Genomic DNA, 23,324 nt, shown 5'->3' with positions numbered 1-23,324 from the left:
TATCTTTAGAAAATATGCTGACACACTCTGGAAACAATGTCTGGATAAAGAGTTGGGGCTGCAACAATATGGAAAGCGGATTATACCTTTTTGCAGGAGGGTTTCGTACACAGAGTCATCAGAACTCTGTTAGTAGAGAGTGGATAAAAAAAATCACTGCTATACCCACATTGTACCTTATTTGCCTACAGCTCATAGTATGGGAGCTAAATGTTAGTCTCGTCTATCTGTTTTAGGCAGCTGCTGAGTACCAGATTCTGTTTATCTCAGAATGACTTGCTTGTAACCTCTAAAGGCGTGCTGTGTATGATCACTTTGACCGTGCGGCACGCATCCTCCTGAATGATAACATCTGCAGAGTTACTGTGCATTCAGTCATCCTCTGTCACCAACTTGCTTATTTTAGCTGTGTTTGTGGGAGATGTGGTGCCAACACGCACAAGCAAACTGCCTTACAGTGTTCTTTGTGCTTGCTCTTTCTTTTAGGAGCCCAACTTGAAAAGTTGATGGAGAATATGAGAAGTGACATTGCCAGCCATCCTCCTGTTGAAGGATCATACGCACCGCGACGTGGGGACTACTGCATTGCCAAGTTTGAAGATGGAGAGTGGTAAGTTGCATAGCATAAATAGTCCACAGCAGGGATAAAACCCAAATTCTTCCCCTTCCTTTTCATCTGGATTTGCCTTTTTATTTTCGACCCCCCCTGCGTCTGTCTGTTCCCATCCCTCTTTCATTCAGCTCAAACCAACTCCTTTCTTTCCTTCCTTCACTCTCACGCACCCAACACACGTATGTTAATTACCTGCGCTAACAAAAATGAATAGTGACATTAGGGACCCCAAAATTAAGGTAAATTGTTGAAGTGAAATTTAATAACCACAAAATGACAAAGGGCAAGCATTAAAGCCAGACGGTCCTATACAGAAGGGTTAAATCCATGATCCCAAGACTGAGTAAGAATTAAATGATGAACTGGTTTACCAACGCTTCTTCACAGTGACCTGATTGGTCGGCTAATTCGAATAATCACAAGAGAAATTCAAATGACCTCAATGATAAAGCAGCATTAGTTACCCAAATAGCGTTAATGGAAAGGCCTGCTATGCCCCAAGCAGTACGCCTAGTCTCGACATCAAGTACTCACGATCGGCAAGGAAAATTACCTAGCCTGGCCACCGGAGTGCACATAAAATGATCCAGTTGCCCAGCTGAAGAGACATGGTGGCTTTAACTGTTGTGTGACATGGATGAATGATTTCTATCGGTGTGCCTGTGTATGTATTGATGATCCAGTGTGGGTCCGACTAATGGAGTGGTCATCATGGGCCAGCCACACTTGCTGCTCTTCCAAACCCCCTGTGAGTAGAGAAGAATGCTGAAGGCTGTAATGTTTGTGGTACATTGACGTCCAGATGTTTCTCAAAATCCCATCCTGTGTGAAAGCTTCCTGAATTGTGGGTAGTATATGCGTTAATTGTTTTTATGATAGGACTACCTTCAGGGGCGTAGCTAGAGCTAGTGGCGCCCGGGGCTATCCCTCAAATTGCCGCCCCTTGAATCCGCAGTCCTGTGATTGTGTGAGGTTAAGTCTCGACTCGAATTTTGAATCTCATTGTCCATTTTCGGGCACAGATATTTCTCACATGTATCATTGGAATGCTAGTTTTACCTTAATCTATTAACTAGTGCAAGTAAGTGTTAACTATCTGAAATCGCAGTTGTGGAGGGATATGGAATACATTTATACAAAAACCTATGCACAATGGTGTGTTGTAAAATTGTAATTGCATTTATATAGTGCTTATTAACCCTGACGAGGCGTCAAAGCGTTTTTTTGGCGAGTAGCACGCTACTCCGGGACCCATAGACGATTAGTGTTGAATTAGTATAGTGAAACATGCAAGTAAATTTTAAGTGGTGGATAAGTTAGTCAGTTATTTGGATTCGGAAGGATAGCAGAAGGGTAGCAGAGCAAAAACAAGGTTTGTATTTATATATAGTGGAGATATGCAAGGAAGGATCAAGATAAATGTGTAGGAGACGAGGGAAAAGTGGAGAGATAAGGGGTAGAGTAAATGAGAAAAGGGAGATGAAGGAGAGAGGGAATCATGGAATGTAGCTATCGATGGAGAATGAGGGGAGGGAGGAAACTGAAGAGATAAAAACAGGGGCGGTGTGGAATGTAGCATGGTAGAAAGGAAAAATAGGAAAGAGGGGGGCTGGGATATTCAGACAGTGATGTAGGCACCTGGGGAAGTAAAAAGGTACAAAGAAGCATACGCATTGCTATCATTAGTGCAGCGGGTGCAGTGCCGCCTTTGCTTGGGGGTGGTAGAGACCCCCTGCACCCCAATTGGGTTGTTCTATTTTTTTACCACCTAACCACAGGGTTAGGGAGCCATTTTCTTAACTTGGATTAGGACCCATGGCAACATTGCTACGCCACTGGCTATATGAGAATGACTACCTGTAATCTATCAGTCATGATCACGTGACAAAAATTACTCATTTGTAGATCATCGTTTTATTTGTTCAGAGCAAGCAATCCCTTGATGTTAAGGCTATTTCCACGCATATAGGTTTATTTCCGTGTCCGTAAACTGTTGAGGAAGAAAATGGTGAAAATGAAACAGGCTTTCATCCTCGGAGCTGCCTGGTAGTCAAACCCTCTGCAGATGAGAGATTCACTCCTTGCTGCCATGACCGCCCCGGGGACAGGAACATTCTGTTCTGTCAAGAAGGAAGTACAGTGCTACCTATGTTTTCCTGGCCAGCTAGCAGTTAAAGATTCCGTTGAATAAACGCTAGTCTTAAAATAAAAACAGTGTAGGGGTAGTCGTCCGAATGGCCAAAGAGATGAGGGAATAGGTTAACCGAAATAACCAGCAGCCTGGTAAATAATTTAGACGCATGTGGCATCCTGTTTATATGCATTTAATTCCCTAGTGAGTTATCAATTTATAATCTAGTTTAAACTCGTTTTAAAAATACCTAGGCCTGAAAATCTGTTTGTACTCCGCTATAGTGAATGGCTTGTATTTCGTCATAACTTCCAACACAGGAATCCTTGTTGTGAAATCTTTGTGAAAAACGTACACAAACCCTACTCGCTCCAAATCACTTACAGAGAAGAAAAGGGAATGCGAAAAAGAAACGAAGGTTGACAGAGGAGGTGTGTGTGAAAGGCATTAAAATTCGAGTAGTAAAAAGATGAAAACAAGAAAAAACGAAGCAACAGAAAACAAAACCAACAAACAAGTCAAGGGTGCAAGAAAGGAAGCAACAGAAATAAGATATGTGTAAATAAAAAACAGCAACGCAGGGGGCAAGTGTCCAAGAAATGAAGTAAAAGAAAGTATAATTGAAGACTGAAACATGAACAATGTGGTACAGGAGCCTTACAAGTAAAGCAAAATCAAGGCGTGACTGATGACAAAGTGGAGGTGCTTGTACAGTCCCTATTTCTTTCCCCTACCATCCCCCGTACCGTCTCCTTGCCCACCTCTAGTCTTCTGGAATGACATTACCTTATCACAGAAGACTTTAATCTGGCAGTAGGCCTGGTGGACTGGCTTGTTACTCCGGTTTTTGAAACTGTCAGTTTAAAGCCCTTATCCATTCACTGAATAATATAACATGCTGACGCCTTCACTGCAATAGCATCCCGTCTAGGCACTCTCGTCTAAAAATGAGAGTTCCTCACAGTTTTTCCAGCAACAAATGCTTCTATATATATATGGCTCTTTTTATCCCATTCCCAGGACCCAGACTCCTACCTTCCAGCATTTCTCTGTATTCCTGGGCACTGCAGTCTTTCCAGAGCGATTGAAAGCCTCGCGCGACTGAGGGGCTGGCCAAACATTATACCCAGGCGCCGTCATTGATAGCGCTTTCGCGCGCTCCAAGATTGACGGCCCTGGGACGTCACGGGACCAGACCCACATCCACAAACTGGGTACTTAGCGCACCGGTGGTGTGTGCACTGCAGGCAGGCTTTACAAGCTGAATCAGGTGCGCTTGCCTTGCACAAGTGTCCCCCACATACATCGCGGTACAAGGAAACACTCTTTAAAATAAATTCAAGTGGCCTTACTCATGTTGCTACCATTTGCGGCCACCGCCCACAAGTCAGCGCTGCCTGGGGCGGACCTCCACCTTCTCCCCCCCCCCCCCCCCCCCCCTCTACCCTAGCTACGCCACTAACTACCATAAATTGCCAGTTGGAGTTCTAAGTGCTGGCTTAAATCCTCATTTAAAGTGGAAAGCACTTAAATTCATCAGAGTCTGAATATAAGCTTCTAAATAGAGTGTGGGCGCTACAAGGGCCCCTTCCTCTGGACTGGAAACCATCACGCTGAGTTACCACTTACACCCCCAGTTTGCTTAGGGTCCTCACCTTTTTTGAGGTTTGGGCTCAGCTTATCAGGCCGTCCCCTTGTGAAGTTCGCCTGCAGATTTTGCAACAATATCTACTATAGTGAAAGATAGGCCCACACACTCCCAATTAGTCTTGGGGAAACGAAGAATAACATTTTAATAAATGGCAAAACATTTGAAACCAGCGGGCAGTTCTATTAAGTCGCTGGTTTCAGAACAGCCCTGTCAAAGGCTAGGTTACCAATGGAACGAGGAGTAGAACTTAAGATAAGAAAAGGCTGCTCTGGCTTGCACAGTGTCTGCCTTCCCGTTGGTGAAAGTGGCACGAAACTCCAGGAAAGTTAAAAGATCAAAGTCAGAATGCATAGGAATCCATACACTCGAGATACACCGTTTGTATTTAAAACAAAAGGACTGTCAAAACTTCAAATCATACTTCATTGGTGTACAATCGGTGTGGTTTAGCTGACCTGGCACCGAGTGGCTAGTTTTCAATTGACTCTACATGGAGAGTGTGGCAAGGGTTTAGAACTCTCCCGCCCCCATCCCCCATTTTACGCACCACCAGCTCCTCCATGGCAAATTTTAAGAATGCGCTGAAGGTTCTCTTCTAAAGACACTTCTACTTTGCTTGAAGAGCGCCTCACTCATTCTCTCCCCAGCTTTCTGAGACTGTTACGTTCTCCTGTGAACGTTCTTCTGCCGTCTGCTTACACCTTTATGTATTTTCTGTATGATTTAATTCGTTTTCAATACATATATGATTTTACTTTGACATATCTTGCCTGCTTTCTGCTTCTAAACACATTGTTTGATTGTATTCAGCTAGTGTTACTAACAATTCCGAAGAGACACTTATTACACATGTACCACTACTTTCCCCAATAAGTCCAGAAACTGGGTAGTAGCTTAAAGAGGTTCACCTAAACCCATCACAACCTACTTCCGTTCCCTGTATTTTAACACAGTACCCTGACCTGTATTAACATTAGAATAAACTGTCAATCTTTTAATAAAAACAATCTCATATATGCAAGCAGGTTTCAGTTTCTCTTCCAATCTCTCCTCCGAACTCATTCTTCATATTCATTTACCCTGCTCAGATTCTCCTTGCCCCCTGCTTGATCCCTCCACAACCCTGATAACCATCCGTCCCTCTCCTTACATTTCACATGTCTTTACCATGAACTACTAGAGTAGTGTCATTCTCGCTCGCTACTCTTTTCAGCTCCAGAGAACAGTTCTCCACCGTCCTTTTCCTCTCCTGCTAAACCACTCTCCCCATCTCTTCCACCATACATCACAGCTAATCCCTTCTAGGCTTAGCATCATGTCTTCTCCTATGCCCCACTTTATGCAGCACTCCATAATAAACCTGCTTTCTTCAGGGACCCATCTATAAATCATCTTCTTCTAACTCAACGTTCCTGCCCTGCCATGCTGCAAAGTAAAAGTTGACTCCCCTTCTACTGGATGAAGATTTAATCTATTTCTAGCTCTTCTTCCTCTAATCACTCTTCATTCATTTGGAACAATTTCCAGCAGCTAGGTGCATGCGCTAACTCGACAGCAAGCTAAACTACTTCACCAGGAGCCTTGTTTTTGGATCAATTAAACGGCACTTTCACAGTGATTTATCTGGCCTTCCTTCTCTCCGAACACTAGCCAACATATGTTCTCCACCTCTACAACCCTTAGTACCCTGGGTACAATTTGACTTCGGACCACGTACTATAGCAATCCACCATGTTCACTGTATATTTCAAACATCCTCCCAAACCTGTATAAGGCCCAATTCTCCCAAATCTGCTTCTTTCAGTGCGCTCCAAGGTACCTCATAAGACCCTACAAAGCCAATTGTACCTCCGCCCTACATTTAATCACAACCCAGTGAGACACAACTATCTTGGCTTGACGCAGAAACGTGTCTGGTGTGTTTTGGAGCCATTTCGAGACTCAAACCTTTTTGTTCATTCCAGCTCAAAATGATTATTAACCTATTAAGGAAACCGAAATCAGCCCATGTTTCTTTACTCCTTCTATTTCGATGGCATACTTTTGAGGGCTTGTAAGATTCTGTTAGACGCTCTACCCTAGTTTAATGCTTTGTAACACTAGTCTATCACTTTCGTCATGTAAATTGGGTTCTACTTTCTTCTCTTCCAAACCACCTCTGCAAAACCCTACCATAACTACCTGAGAACTATATTGCCCACATTTCCTGCTGCCTATCATATTCTTCTTTTATATACTGTTCCTATGTATTTTTATTTACTCCATTTGTAACTCGTGTAATTGATGCTTTGCTAACGCTGTTAAGCGCTCTGATACCTTCGGGTCAAGTTTGCGCCATACAAAACTCAATAAAATAAATGTCATTCTTCCACCCCTGTGGAAAAAACGTCCCACATCCGTCCACTTTTAATACCTCGTTTTGTTGGGAGGGCGGTTACCACAGTATCGCCGCATTTTGGAATGCACTACCTTAAATTTGCCCCCCGCCCCCGTGTTTGAGCTCTTCTTCCTTCGAAGGTTCATTCTCATCATACACACCAGATCCTTAGTCATTTCCACTTTTACCACCACTTGGATTACCTGCTACACGTGGTTCTGTGTGTTTGAAATGTTTGGCAATGCTTATAATCCTATCCAGTGTTTGTTCTTTCTAGAACTACTTTTGAATTTTAAGATTACATTCTCATGATTTACTCATGTAGCTCTTTAAATTCACCCTTTGCTTCCATCGTATGTAGTGCTACTGCTAACCCGTACGGTTACCCTATCTTGCCTGCCACCTGCGCCCTTTTGAAAAATCTGTCTCTTTCAAAGTCGACATTCATTTTAATTCCATAATTTTTCTAAGGAGCCCTCATCACCCTTTCATACTTACCCTTTTGTTCTTTCTCCATCTGCAGAGCATCTTCTTCAGCCCACCTGTGTCCCAGTAAATGATTTAAGCCCCTCTTTCGTCCAATCCCTGCACGGTGCTTCTCACTAACCAGTTACACCTTTCAGACGCCTCCCTTCAATCCCTTCATGCATTAGAAGTGCCCCGGGATATTCCCAAAGCATGGGACAGTACTGCATGCTGCATCATTCCTTAGCTGTGTAATGGATGATTACTCTCCTCTTCAAAACAATTCGATAAAATAAAAGTAACCACTTCGTCACAAATCTGTGGTGGGAATAAAACACTGGTATAATCATAGTTGACTACAAAAAAGGCTCAGTTCATCTTCAGTACTTCCTTGCTTTCATGCATGGCATCGTTTTCGCATCATAGACGTCCACAACATAGATACAACCACAGCCTCCCTTTCGAAGTGTAAACTGTGTTTTCTACCTCTCCTTCTGCACCAGCCCTAGGCTAGGCATTGCTTATGTGTGCCAACTTCTGCATGCACATATTTTTGCTGGTGGTTAGGCTATCGGCACTCTTAATTTGCATTTTTCACTATGTAATTAATGGCAGCACCGGTCCAAGGCTCCGCACTCAGCGAGTCATTTCACTCTCTCAATTCGTCTCCACTCATCCACCTGCTTAGGCAGGGTCAAGCTACATGTTTATGCGGGAACCAGTTCTAGGATCTCTTGTGGCTGATGGTGTGCTTTCCGCTCTCAGCTTGTCCAACTCTTCCACACAGACAGAACAAGGTTCTCAGTCCTAAGGAGTACGTGTCACACACATGGGTGCCAGTTAGCGGGTTGGTGTACTCGCTGGCCACTATTGCCCTAATTCCACACCACCTATCAACCTCAAGCAGGTAGTCCGTATCGGGTGACTACAGGACAACAAATGCACACAGGTCTTGTTTTTTGGTAGTAGTTCAGAATAACTCCTGCATCTCTGGCACCTAAATTTAAATAGGATACCTAATCGATGTGACAAAGGCACACTTGGTGCACAATTGTGATTAAAGCTGCCATTGTGGCTCTGGATGTAGAAAGGAGGGGTTCCGTTTAGAATGAATGTGATAAGGACATGTCCAAGATGGGGAATGGTAGATTCTGAACCAAATTGATTGAATAGGTGTTGGATTGTGTGTCCCCTTCATCCTAACTGAGTGTGTTTCCGTGCCCTTGGCAATATGACCTTAATTTTGACTCGTGTGTCCCCTTAATCTAGCATGTGTCTAGTGAGATCTAGCCCTTACAGTGGAAGGTCTAGGGCCGCCTTCTGTAATTTCTTGGGGCACACCAAGCGAGCACTCATAGGAAGCATTGGAGAGTGTGTATCATATAAAGCGGTTGTGACCATGCACCGAGGTTTTGAATCTATAGTGTGACCAGGCATGTTTCCCATGTTAGTGAGAATGCGGTCTACTGAACCCTCTTGTTTAAAGATGCTCTCTGAAGGCAAACCCAAAACCTGCGCCGACATTCTGTGTATGTCGAATGTGTATATGTGCATTCAATTGTTGCATGTGTAGTAGAAGGACTTTTTGTGTTGAGTGCTGGGGCCAGTGGGATTATTTTTGGGTGTCCCTAGTTTAGAATGACACGAGATGGGTGAGGGCAGTTTCCTCCAGACAATAAAAAGGTTTTACCTGCCTTTCTCTGTCTGAATTGTGGGGACAAAAAGCTACCTTTAACGCATGACTTCTGATTAGTTATTTCTGAATTCCTGAGTGCTGCCATTTGGTAGATAGATGTGAAGGTGGGTCTCTGTTCTATACTTGTATGTTTCTAGGCAGAGCCTGCACCTGGTCTTAGATTACTGTGTCAATGTCAGGTGCCACCCAGGTACAGAGAACGCAAACTTCATTGTGCCCATGTTTTGGGTACTCCTGCTTGGAGCAAGCCTTGCACAAATCCCGTGTCAAAAGAGCAGCCTGGAAATGACATTTGAAAGGGAACAACCCATAACCGGTTCTGAAGCTTTAGACAGTGAATCAATATCCCCTGTCTGGAAACAGGGATTGAACCTATTCCACACTGTTCTAATATAAAGTTCTTGAGCAGTGAAGGAAGTGAGTGCTTCACATGCTTATGTAGCCACTGTGCAACCGGGACTGGTGTCTGCCTGAGAGCCAGTCTCCCTCGTCTGTCATACAACATCATAGAGACAGCAGTTTCTTCTTTGATGTTGTATGAGCTCGAACAGGATCTGGAGAAAACTTGAAGAATAAAAACAACTTTTGTTCACTTTTAATTCTGAATACATGTTGGACTTATTAATTATTCTTGCTGAACTCGGTTGTGTGCTTTGGTACTTTTTCCTTGACATGGAGTACTCAACTGCCCCAAAGTGACCACAGCGAGGGATTCCGTCTGGAGGTCACAATGGCAACTGCTGACAGCCTCTGCTGCCGAAGACCAATACTGACATGCAGTTCTGCCTCATACAGTACGTCCGGCAAACCTTACGCGGCTGCCACTGTGCTCTCCGCAACATAAGAATCATTGGTGGGAGGGTGGGAGTGCAACTTGCAGCTGACACGAGAGACCAGCAGGGAAATGGTGAGGCTTGTCCTGCACCAGAGGACAAGAGACTGAGGTACATGTGCCCAATGGAGACAGCAGTAAAAGGAATAAAGAAGACATTGAACCGAGTTGCCCCTGGGCCAAATTCCTGCCTAATAAACCCATGGAGCATTGAGGATGATGATAGCAGGATCTCAATCCTAATGGGAGGGAGAACTGTTATGGGGAAGGAGGGGCAGTTAATGCTGCAACAAAACATAGACAACCCTTGTCAATGTGCAATGAACACAAGAGCGGGTATGATGTATGCACAAAGGGTTTATTTTTACGTCTTATGGTTCAAAGGAACAACAATACTCTGTTCTCCCACGTCGTCCACTCAGAGGCAGGGTACTTCACAGCAGCTTGTCGTCGTCCAACCGAACCAAGGTCATCAGGCATGATAAAATAGAAAAAGAGGAGGATACAAAATTTTCTAGCTATCGCGACAAGAATTTTAGATTCTATTAAGGACACGGAGGCGAGGATTATGCTTTCTCATTTCTTTACTGCAACAACAGCAGCCAATGAAAATGAAAGTACACATGTAAAAAATAACATTTCTCATGAGGCTTTGAACCACGCCTCTTCTTACAACAACCAATCACAAAGGTATCATGTCTATAAATCCTGGAGACACTACTCCGGCCTCCTCTTTCTTTGCGCGAACAGTCAGTAACAGTCTCATCACACTGAAAAGTTTAATACTGCAACAGAAAACCGATCCATCAGAAGGCCCAACGGAGAAATCTTGAATCGAAAAGGAAACCTCCATCCGGAAGGAGTGGTAGCCAAAAGCACAGGCGGTCTTCAACTCTTGTTGGAGTCGTTTCCTAGAACAGAAAAAGGGAAGTTTGAGAAAAGTTTCCACTACAAACTAGATCTTTGTAGGGGTGGGCAAAACAGTTGGGTAAAACCACATAAACAACAACAGTGTATAACAGTCCCAACGGGTGGGATAATCCTCGCCTCCGTGTCCTTAATAGAATCTAAAATTCTTGTTGCGATAGCTAGAAAATTTTGTATTCTATGGCAGGACCGGAGGCTTCTGATTATGCTGGTTCAAAGCTCACATTAAAGCTCGTCAATCACAGTATCAGAAACATGAGGAATCGGTTTGTAATAAAACACCTTAAACATTGAGTCTGAGGACCAGTCAGCTGCCTTCAGAATGTCCTCCAAGCGGGAACCCAATAAGTAAGCCTTAGAAGCCATCGCACCCCTCGCAGAGTGTGCCCCATAAGCAGAAATATCAATGCCGGCCTCCGACATTATCCACCTGACCCATCTGGCTAAAGTAGCAGCAGCAACTGGCTTGAACGGTTTTTGAATGGATATCAATAACTGTCCCAGAGGATCTGCCCTGTGTACACTAGTACGCTCCTCATAACATTTAAGACACTGAAGAACACACAGCCTGCCGTTATGAGGAAAGGCAGGATAATCAACTGAACGGGACATGGTCTTAGTACGTCTAGTAATGACAAAGGATACACCTTGGGGTGAAACCATCCTCCCAGCCAAGTCCAAAGCCCTGACATCTGAAACCCTCCGACATGAAATAAGGCACAATAGCATAGTAAGCTTGGCAGAAAGCTGTTTCAGAGACAAATCACCTTTATCGGGCCAGGATTCCAACAAATTCAGAACCTTATTAACATCCCACATGGTGGAATACCTGGGCCGAGGAGGGTTGGCCACACTCACACCTTAAAGTAACTTACATACCAAGGGATACATCCCCACAGGTTTACCATCTATGTGGTCGCGACCAGCAGAAATAGCAGATCTGAAGTTGTTAACCGACCTGTAGGCCAGGCCAGAAGTCGCACACTCTGACAAAAAGTTCAGTACCTCTGTTATATTTCATCCCACGGGATCCACCTGTTTTGAAAGGCACCAACCCACCCACTTCTTCCACGAAGCAGAGTATCGTTTTCGGGTGGAAGGAGCCCACGCTTGCTGCATAAAGCTGGAAGCCTCTTGTGAAAGGCCTGCAAGACGTTCATGTCTCTGGAGAGCGTCCATACCATCAATGACAGCTGGTTCTGCAGGACCAGGGGGGTGGCACGTTCCCACTGGGTCCTGCAGAAGCGTTGGGAAGACTGGGAGCCAGAAGGGGAGGTCTATTGACAATTCCAACAGTGTGGGAAACCATGACTGAGTCGACCAATAAGGCGTTACTAGCACCACCGTCGCCTCCTGTCGGCGCAGCAATGCCGCTACTCTCGGGATCAGTGCAAACGGTGGAAACGCATAATTCCTTTAATGTCCCCAATGATGAAGGAACGCATCCGTACCCAGTGCCATCGGGTCCGGTCTCCAACTGTAAAACAGAGGAAGGTGGGCATTGAGGCGCGAGGCAAACAGGTCTATCCGACATGGGCCTCGTACTGACATGATCTGGGAAAACAGCGATGAATGGAGTCTCCAATCGCTGGAGTCCCAGAGAAATCGGGAATGCCAATCCGCTACTTGATTGAGTTTCCCGGGAAGGTATTCCGCCACCACGGAGATCTTGCGATCCAGGCAGAAGTGCCAGAATTCCTTCGCAATGTGCACCAGCATCCGGGACTTCGTCCCGCCCAATCGATTGATGTATCGCACCGCGGAGATATTGTCCATCCGAAGGAGGATACAACAATTGCTCTTCAGCGGCGAGATAGATCTGATGGCAAAGGCCCCGTTCAGAAGCTCTAGACAATTGATGTGAAGTGATAGTTCGTCTGCAGACCAACGTCCTCCTGTGGCAAACTCGCCGCAGCGAGCGCCCCAGCCCCACTGGCTGGCGTCGGATTCCACCACCACATCCGGGGCTGTGCCGAAAATAGCTCGGCCGTTCCAGGCAGACATGTGGTCCAGCCACCACTGAAGCTCCTCCCTGGACTCGGAGGAGAGAGGGATCAAAGGATCGTAGTGAAAGTTTCTCTGTAGGTAAAAGATCTTGAGCCTCTGCAGGGCTCTGTAATGCAAAGGTCCGGGAAAAATGGCCTGAATCGACGAGGCCAGAAGGCCCACAATCCGTGCCAAAACCCTCAAAGAAATCTTCTCTTTGGCCAGGGTAGCTGCGATCTCTCTCTTGATCGACCTGATCTTCGGCAGAGGAAGGAGAAGCTGGGCCGAGACCGAGTCTATCAGGAAGCCTAGGAATTCCATCTGCCGATCCGGTATCAGCACCGATTTCTTGGTGTTGATCACGAATCCCAGATTCTGCAATAAGGACGTCGTCCACTCCAAATGCGTGAGAAGGAGGGACCGGTCCTGTGCCAGGATCAGCATATCGTCTAGATAGACAATCAACCGAACTCCCATCTCCTGGAGGCGGGAGACCACCAGCTTGATTAGTTTGGTGAACACCCAAGGGGCCGAGGACAGTCCGAAAGGAAGTACCTCGTAACGAGACCAACGCCCTTTCCAGGGGAACTGCAAAAACTTTTGATGTGATGGGCAGACTGGGACCGTCAAGTAGGCATCTTTCAGGTCCAGTCTGACCATCCAATCGTTTTTCAAGAGAAGGTCTTGCAAAAGATGGATGCCCTCCATCTTGAAATGCCGATACGTGACAAAGGGGTTGAAATCCCTCAAGTTTAACACGAGGCGCTGACCGCCAACCTTTCTTTTGAACAAGAAAGAAGTTGCTGCAGAAGCCTCCCGGAAGGAAGGGTCCTACAGCAATGTCCTGTTTTGCCAAAAGCTCGTCTAGTTCTGAGTCTATAAAACTCTGTTCGAGATGGGAAAAAAGGAGAGGACAGGGGGGAAGGGCTGAATGGGGCAAGACACCATCTCTATCTCGTAACCCTGGACGGTCTGAAGGACCCACACATCTGAAGTGAGAGCTGCCTAATTCCTGACAAAATGGTGCAATCTTCCCCCTAACGGAAGTAAAGGAAGAGAGAGACTTACCGGAAGATTGGTTATCGAAGTTCTTGTAGCCTCGATTGATTCCTTTGTTATAGCGGCCCCTGAAGCCGCGTGATCGGGACGGGTAAAATCCGGCTTGATCTGGTTCTTGCATGTACCATCTTCCCCGTCTAGGGGCGTAACCTCTTTGAGGACTGGGATTTGAGTAGCGGCCGGTCGAGCGTCCTCTGCCACGCCCGGCCCTACCAGAGACCTGCAGAACACGTTTCAGCGATGCCTGAGACTTGTCCAAAGAAGCAAAACTGTTCACAAATTTAGCAATATCTTTAACGAAATTGTCCCCAAACAACTGTCCTTCCGCCAAAGGACCCGGCTCCGAGGAAGCCAATTCCACCAGCTGGGGGTCGATCTGGAGAAGGACGGACTTCCGCCGTTCCGAGGCAAGGGCGCAATTCGCGTTGCCCAGCATACAAATGGCCCTCTGAGCCCAACCCTCCAGAACCTCAGGGTGTATGGCGGCACCAGTCTCTTGCGCCTGCAGGGCCAATTCCAGGATCTTGGCCAAAGGGCCCAAAAGGTCGAGGACCTTATCCTGGACGCTCGGAGCGCGCGATCAATCCCTTTCTTCGGGTCCTTTTTATACTTTTTAAGAAAAGTGGTCATGGAAGGATCTATGTCCGGTGTGAGAGCCACTTTGTGGGGCAAATCAGGGCGCGGGCATTCAGATTTCAGGCGGGCACGAACCTCCTTGTCGAATCCCTTGCGGAGATGAGTCTCCAGATAGGTCGCCACCGCAGGAGGGGGAACCCAGTCGGATGATCTGGGGTGACAATGTCCGTCGGATCAAATAAAAAGGGAGTGGGAATGACCGGGGAAGTGTGCTTACGCTTTTTAGTGCGTTTGCGCAGAGTAGCATCCGAGGAATCGGTATCGGTGCCAGTATCCGTCGTGGTGATAACCAGGGGGGAATTGGGGGAGGGGTAACAGGCTTGTCTTGGGATCGAGACTCCTGGGACTTATAAAGTTTGTCGTAAGACTGGGCATGCGGCCAGGAAAGGTCAAGAGCCGCCTTCTTCGGGGGAGGGGGTGAAGGGGATCTTTGCCCGGAGCGGGTATCGGCTTACCCGGGACCAGCAGGTCCAACTTCTTGGCCAAAGGGGAGAGGGCCGAGGAAAGGGCTTTATCCAATTTGGCATCGAGTTTTTTGTCTATGATCTCCTCCATGGAGTCCCCTTCATAGAATTCCTGCTGTCCCTGATAACCATACGCAGCATCCTCCTCTTCGCAGTACTCAGCGTCTGCCATCGCAATCAGGAATCCGAAAATTCCAACTCCAATCCCCAGCGGGAAGCAAAGACCAGCCCAAGCAAGGGCGTCGAGGATGGGGGGGTGCCAGGCGCAGGAGCCGGAAATACCAGGAAAAACAAGAGCAAGGTCTAGTCCCACTCTAGGACTAATGGAGGAAAAGGGTATGTCGCCTGAACCAATATAAGCTACCCAAAAGCACGGAAATCGCCCACGGCTCCTGGCCCAAGCTGCGTCGATCCCCACTTCAGCCGGGGGCAAAGCGTCGATCTGGCACCTTCGAGAACTGCACGTGCCAACACGGCGTGCTCGGGCTCCCCGAGACGTGCGTAAGGCCTCAACGGCTCCTACGTACGCTCGTCCCCGAGGGGGGGCTAACCCTCACTAGTGCGGCTAGCCGAAGCGTGCGCCGCGGGCAGCGACGACTGGAAGTCGGGGGGAAAGATTGGACGGGCCTAGGTGCGCAACACGCGCCACCACGGGGAAGTGGGGAACGGAGCGAAGCTCCGGCCCCAATCTAAGAGCAAGCGGACAACGTATGAATAAACAGCGCCAAGAGAGCCTGAAGCGATCAATCAAACCATGCAATATACATGAATAACAAGAAACAATAGTCAATGGCATCATCCAATGTAAAAGGCATAAAGCACAAGTAATAGAGCAAACATGAAGGAAAGAGCACTTATCTGGGCTGCGGAGCAGCAAAGAAAGAGGAGGCCGGAGTAGTGTCTCCAGGATTTATAGACATGATACCTTTGTGATTGGTTGTTGTAAGAAGAGGCGTGGTTCAAAGCCTCATGAGAAATGTTATTTTTTACATGTGTACTTTCATTTTCATTGGCTGCTGTTGTTGCAGTAAAGAAATGAGAAAGCATAATCAGAAGCCTCCGGTCCTGCCATAGAATTTAAGGCAAGTGATCCGATACTTGCTTTGGCTAAGGGAGGGGAGTGAGGGATGAACACCAACTCCTGGTACCACCACGTGTTGCGTTTCACAGCTATGGTTTTACGCTGCCATGCATACCACGGATGTTTGTCAACCCTCCCCTTCCTTTAACGGTGTCTCAGCGGCTGAGCGGCGCTAACTAAACCAACCTGGGATTCGTCCACGTAACTCTGGGAGCCACGCTCTTCCAGTAGCGCGGCCGGTGTTCAGGTAGTACCAGATAGGGTCCGGCTCCCTCTGGTCTGGACTCCCTGGACGTCATCAGTGGGGGTTTCTTTGTCGGAGTCCTTACGTTCGAAGCTCCTCTCATATTCTGCCTCCATTCTGGTTTCCTCGTCCCGCGGTGTGATCAGGTTTCGCTCCCCCTTGACGATTTCAAACGGGCTTCCGGATATAAAGCCCTCCCTCTCGTCTTCGACGGTTCCTTTTGGTGAACGTTACCGTATCACATGGGTCGGCCTCTGTTCCAGGAAGTGTAGCTGGTTAAAGGGACCGGTCCAGCCCTCCGCAATTTTCCCAGAAGGAGACAGTAAATAAAGAATAGGAGAGACATAAGGGGGAATACATCCTCATTCTCCTCTTCCTCCCGGTCTGGTACGTCGTGATAACCCTGTTGGTTGTCTCTTGTGTAATGCGCTCCTGCCCCCCGCCCCCACACCTACACTCTCACTACCTCCCTGAGAAGCCTGTAACTGTTAACCCTCGCTACCCTGATAGTCAAGTGCAGCTCATCCTCACTCAGTGTAAATAACCTAGTCTCAGATCTATGCGTTTGACTCTAACCCCCTCACATTTCAGCATGCATAAAACCCTTACCTCCAGGTAAGGAAAAAACAAATACACATTACTAATAAATGTAGAAAATGTGTGTTCAATGCCCAATGGGTAGGAAGCAGAGGGAGACTACACTTTCAAAGTATGTGGAAAAGATAAGCAGCTGGAATGGGTCATTACCGACCGGGTCTAATGACAACCTACTCAATGCACTATGGATGCAAAAATTAGACTGCTGTCTAACAGATGTGGATAGTGCAAGCCCAGTACCCGGTGGTGGTGGAAAGCATACCCTTGAATGTTCATAGCATGGAATTGCCTTCCAGTGCTTGTTACACAGAAATACACCCGTCCATGTAGCTGCTTCACTGTGCTTTGATGCAGAGCTTGCTGTGCAATATAAATAGACATGGGTAAGAGCTCATCCATCACCCGGTGGTGCTAATGTAGAGGTCATTTCAAGAGGATGAGTGTACACATTTATTAATAGGTCACTCTTGTAGCGGATCTTCAGCTGGCACTGCGGAAGGGTAAGGGCACTGGCAGTTCACAACACAGAGGGTTGGCAAAACAGCCGTTCTATCATCACTGTGTGGATTATCGTTCCCATGGAAGCCTTCTCCAACCCCAGAATGTTCATTTGTCAGGGTTATGTGTGCCAGGAGTGGTTTTTGGAGCGAGGTTTGGATGGATTGCTCCTGGCTCTGTCAACGGGTGGAGCTCCGAGGCTCTGAAATATGTTGTGGAAAAAGCCACAGCACAAGGAAAAGACGAATTCAGATAACGGGCATTTGAGACAAGCACTGAAGGCTGAGGATATTTTTTCACACCAATTCATCACATAGACTGTTGTCTTGAATTCTTGCGGCAGTCGTTTCAGAATATTGCAAAGGTTGCCTTTTGTATGGTTTGGTGACACAGGCATTGCCAAGATGCAATTTAGAGACCTTATGCATGGCTAACCCCTCCTGTGATCTGCTAAAGTAAGCTATGACAATGTTTTAGTACTTCTTCCTGTCCTAATCTACCCAATGAGGCTGTAAGCCGTCCTGCTTCTCAGACATTTTAATGCTTCTCACATTGGGTCCAGATGCCCCTTTTGTGGTAGTGTGGATCCAGGGCTGTATTTCTGCTGACGTCTGTTCTGGATACCTATTCTGGATACAGCCTTTACTGTCCATAACTGGTGGGAGTAGGATTTAGAGGCCTTTTGGATCATGTTCCCCGCCTTTCCGATGTCTGCCTTGACTGAATACATATCCATACTAGTCATATTTGTGCTCTCCAGTTAACTAAGGGAGCCCACGAAAATCTGGGTTGCGACTGCCAGGGCATATAAAAATGAACCCTTGTTTAATTTCAGTTTGCTAACCCAATACTGGGCTTTCAAGAGTGCCAGCCCAAACGCCTTAGTAGTACCTGCTTCTCCAAACCGGTCACCCAGTTGGATAAATTGCTTCTCTTTTGTCCTTCGGCCTCAATTAAGGACCAGTTCATCAGGGTCCAGAGAACAACAGAACTGTTAAGAAAAATTGAACACCGTAAGCACAATGCTTGTCATGGCCAGATCCGTCGAGGGGCATTTCTTTTCCTCAGGTAGTTTGTTGGGGTATATCTGCATGTAGTAGCTTTTCCATTTTTTCATATGTTTACATCATTGAAATAAGGTCCACAATATAATAGCAATATAAGGGATGAGTTCAACTACCAACAGCAAGGGAAACACTTGGATCTAGAGCAAACTCTTGTATGAATGTAAAGCAAAGCTAAAGGAACTGAGATGTATGTACTACACAGAGCAAAGGATAGCAAGGAGTGTTCATGGGATGGAAATATTTAGGGCTCACTCTAACAGTGAGGTATGGATCTTAAACCACAGCCCTTTAAATTCAATGGGGTCTTTCAGTCTCACCCTCTAACCTGCAGTACAGACTCGACCCTGACAGGCTTTGTATGGAAATAGCACGCTTGACCGTTAATTTGGAAGTAGATTTTTCAGTTAGCGTCCAAAGTCCAACATGATCATACATTACTCCTCTTTATTAAAGAGAAGGACTGACAACGTGCAGCCAGAGCAGTAATCTTCTTGGTGGTCATATTCTCCTTGGACCAGTGTACACCCTCCCTCCTGCAGCACCCTTCTGCTCAGTGAGGTGTTAAGCCTCGGCCCGCCATCTCCTCAACAATTATCTGCTAGAATTTGCCACATTGAGGGAAGGGACCCTCTTATATCTTTGCTCAGTGGCAGTTAAGTCCTGCAAGTGGTAGACATGTGAGAATGTTGTGAACATCCATTTGTATACCGTGGGTTTTGTAAAGCCTCAACCGAGCTTTGGAGGCATAGATGCAGTATGGTCCTTCAGAACAAAATATACATCTTCATTGAGTACCCAGAGTTGATGTACTCTGTATGAGGTCATTGTTCCTAGAGGTAAATTCCTGAGAAGCACTATTCTTTGGGGAGTAAAATGTTGCATATATTTATTCCGAAAGAGATTTGCAACTTAAATAATCAACAGCTCTTGGGAGTGCAGAGAAAAAAAGAACGTTATAGTGTGTTTTGATTTTACCTAATGTTCACTATCAATTTGTATAAAAAATTTAACAAATATTGTTTGCCCATGTGATACAAGTGTAAATGAAGAACTTGGTTATTACGTGTGTATTCGCGTATGAGATGGACATATTTTCTAACACAAACTGATTCTTCAACCATGTAGAACTAGTTAATGCTGTAGTATGGTCTTATTCTTTCAGACATATCTCAAATATACTAGTCAGTCGAAAACTATGTAAACTGATGTTTTGGCACCCCTCCTTGCATTACTGACGCCTTCATCTCAATCAAAATAACTTTTGCACAGTAATTAGTATTTGTCATCAATAGGTCTTTAAAATAATATCGAAGTAAGTCTATGCCGGAATATTTTTAGTATCGAAGCATACCATAACTAGACTTTACCCCAGTATTGGAACTTTCATAGAATCCCATGCTTTGTATCATTCCCCGTCGTAGGAATGGGAGTCTCGGTAACAAAAATACCATAGCTGTAGGTACAAAAGACAATGGAAAAAGGCCTAGGCCTCATTACCTTTTGTAGCATATCACCCTCTTTGTGCAAAAGAGACCAAACTTTTGGCCTCAGCCAATCAGAAGTGCCTCACCACTTAGAACCTTCCTGAAGGAACCTCAGAGCCTCAGATTTTCTACCGCACGTTGTGCTAGGGAGTCTCCATTGAGCTCTGCTCAACTTCTACTCTTCTACAGGATTTCATCAGGTTTTTCAACAGTATTTTTCTTCAGGATCTTTCGGATTCTTCTCAGGATTGTTGCTGCCTGACAGTATGTTGGAAATTGAGAAGAAAAAAGCGCTTTTCAAGCCTTGTTCCTCCTGTGGCAAGAAAAGGCTGTTTGTGGAGGATAAGCATGAGGATTGCATCTATTGCCTCTATCCTGACCACCAGGTGGCTACATGTGCAATCTGTCGCTCTTTTTCTGCCAAAACCCTCCGGGACCGTGAGGGTAGGCTCCTGACATGGCTGCAAAGGCTTAAATCGAGGAAGGATACTGTCTCCAGTGACAGTGAAGATGCTGGATCGATGGCTTCTACTAGAAGGTCAGTGAAAAGGGGTAGGGGTTCCCCTTCTTCTTCTGTAAGTCGATCTTCTAAGGCCTCAAAAAAGACCCCCAGTGAGTCTGAGAGCCAAGTTCCCAGCAAATCTCCTCACGGAAGTGTAAAGGAGAGGGATGGACCTTCTACGCAGTCTACTGGCGCGAAGACTTCCACAGCCTTCAAAACGCCTCAAGGCCAGTCTTCTGAGAGGACTTCTAGGTCCTCGAAGACGTCGACAGCGGGAGTCCCGTCGACTAAATCATCTAAGGCTCCGTCGACTGGAGGTTCGTCGACGACGAGACCGTCGACAGCGGAGAAGGCGCCGACGACGAAGGTGCCAGCTTCACAGGTGTCGACGAAGGAGCCGTCGACGACGAGAGCCCCGTCGACGCCCAAGATCCAGTCGACGACGAAGGCCCCGTCGACGACGAAGACTCAGTCGACGACGAAGGCCCCGTCGACGTCGAAGGCCCCGTCGACAAAAGCCCCGTCGACGACGATGACAACAAGGGCGATGACGACAGTGTCGACGACGAGAGTCCCGTCGACGGCAATGACGACGGTGTCGTCGACTACGGTCTCGTCGACGAGGGCGTCGACGACGACTACGGTGACTATGACGACGGCTGGTGTGTCCACAGTCTCGTCGACGACGTCGTCCACGACGCCTATCTCGACGGCGTATGTACAACAGTCGACGACGGAACCCACGATCTTGGCCACAGAAAAACGTATCACCATTTCTGTGACGCGGATCACACCGGAGATGACCTCTCCAAGGGCAGTGTCCCCTCTGCTACCAACAATGCTCTTGCAAGAGGGTCAATCCGAGGAAGATGACCAAGATGCATATAGCTATGCCAATAGTCCTTCGCAACTATTTGTCAAATGCCAGGACACCGACTCAGAGGGCGAATACACCCACGAGGAACATGATCATGGTCAACATCAACAGCAGCACTCTGACCAGGGAATGGTTTCAGTGCCAACATCTTTCCTACAGGATCTACATAGGATGCTACAGGACTATAAGTCTAAGGCCAGTAGACCTTTGCCAAATACGTCAACACCTGCTACGCCTTCCACGACTCAGGCGTCATTGGTGCCACCTACGCTCTCGGCTCCGACCTCTCCACAGCCTCAAACAGCCGTCCCTCAGGAGTCCTTTGGGGTACCAAGATCACATGATGTTGATGAATCCTCGGATGAGGATCAACAGTCGGATCACGTCTCTATTCCCGACACGGAATATGACGAGTACATTATTGACAATCCCGCATCGCCGAATCCGGACCCGGCGGACTCCCCGCCAGCGGATATTGGAGGTTTCCATCAGCTAATGGAGAGGGCGGCGGCGAGATTTAAGTTAGCAATGCCTAAAGTTACCACGGATTGCTTCTTATATGACTTTAAAGAACCTTTCCAGAAAAGTGCCAGATCTATTCCAATTGTGGATCATTTATGGAAAGAGGGCATAAAGACCATGACACACCCGGCGACGGTGGTGCCGGTGCTACCGCGTCTGGAAAAGAAGTACAAAGCAACCGATGATGCCCCAGCGGCCTTGACAGGTCATCCGAAACCAGACTCTGTAATCTCGCAGGCAGCGCAGAGGAAATCGCGCAACCCTTCAGCACCGCTGACAACTCCTCCGGACAAGGAAGGACGGAGGTTAGATAATGTGGGGAAAAGATTCTCAGCGATGGCAAGTTTGCTGTTGCGAGCAGCTAATGCCTTAGCCATCCTGGGTAGGTATGACCGTCAACTCTGGTGCGATGTCTCCCCGTACCTTGACCAGCTACCTCCTGAATCTATGTCGGAGGCAAAGAAAGTTCTGAAAGAGGGAGAAGCGACGTCGATGGAAATAATCGATTGTGCAATGGACATTGCGACTACGGCATTTCGTTCACTAGCTGGAGCGGCAGTGCTCCGTCGCCAAGGGTGGCTTAAAGCTACTTGGTTCCGACCAGAGGTCCAGAACAAAGTGTTGGATCTCCCCTTTGATGGAGAGGCTCTATTCGGCAAACTTATTGACGACACCCTGCAAGATATTAAAAAAGACACAGAGACCACTAGGTCTTTAGGAACACTTCAGTACAGGAAGTCCCCCTTCAAGGGAGCCAGAGGCAGGGGTGGTACGTATAGAGGATCCTTCCAACAACAACGGTATTCCAACACAGGATCCGGTTCCCAACAGCACCGCCAATCTTACCAACAGCGGCAAGGCCAGTCTACCAACTACTCCAGGCCTTACAGTAAAGGAAAGCAGGGTGCGCGAGGACGAGATTCGTTCAAGCGCCAATAGCGGCCTCCTGGCTCTTCCTACTGGACCCTCCTCCAGGAAGTCATCAGTTGGAGGCAGGGTCAACAAATACCTTCACAACTGGTCCCTAATAACATCGGACCGTTGGGTGCTCAACATCATTCGGAAAGGGCATACCTTAGAGTTCACTCAAGTTCCGCCACCCAAGCCCCCGGCAGCCACTCCTTCAAAACACCAGCGTCTCCTTCGGCTCGAGGTTCAACAAATGCTCCGAAAAGGGGTGATAGAGCCAGTTCCATCGAACCAAAGAAACCAGGGATTTTATTCCAGGTTCTTCCTGGTGAGGAAAACGCTCGACAAGTGGCGTCCCATTTTAGACCTCAGGGGGCTAAACACCTATCTCATCTCTCTGTCCTTCAGGATGGTGTCCCTCCAGGACATCTTGAAGCTAATCAACCCGGGAGATTACATGGCCACACTCGATCTCGAAGATGCCTATTTTCATGTTCCGATTCACCCAGCACACAGAAGGTTTCTGCGATTCACAGTAGCCAAGAGCCATTACCAATTCAGGGTTTTACCCTTTGGACTCCGTTCAGCCCCAAGGATATTCACAAAAGTGCTGGCTCCAGTAGCGGCTTTCCTGCGGAGGCACAAGTTTCAAGTCTTCCCCTATCTGGACGACTGGCTGCTGAAGGCTCCGTCCAGAGAGGCAGCG

At 47.1% G+C, this 23,324-nt stretch overlaps 1 protein-coding gene across 1 annotated transcript in view; it reads left to right on the top strand.

The window, feature by feature from the left end:
- Positions 1-23,324, top strand: part of SND1 (staphylococcal nuclease and tudor domain containing 1) — a 2,099,018-nt gene that overhangs the window by 1,944,294 nt on the left and 131,400 nt on the right. Inside the window, exon 19 of the mRNA XM_086918876.1 lies at positions 487-610. Coding sequence (XP_086775002.1) covers positions 487-610 — 124 coding nt within the window. The remainder of the gene's footprint in view (positions 1-486; positions 611-23,324) is intronic.

The sequence above is a fragment of the Lissotriton vulgaris genome, chromosome 1_1 (genome assembly GCF_964263255.1).
Source record: "Lissotriton vulgaris chromosome 1_1, aLisVul1.2, whole genome shotgun sequence".
Taxonomy (NCBI): domain Eukaryota; kingdom Metazoa; phylum Chordata; class Amphibia; order Caudata; family Salamandridae; genus Lissotriton; species Lissotriton vulgaris.
The sequence above is the reverse complement of the archived record's forward strand: the minus strand, read 5'-3'. Positions and strand labels throughout refer to the sequence as shown.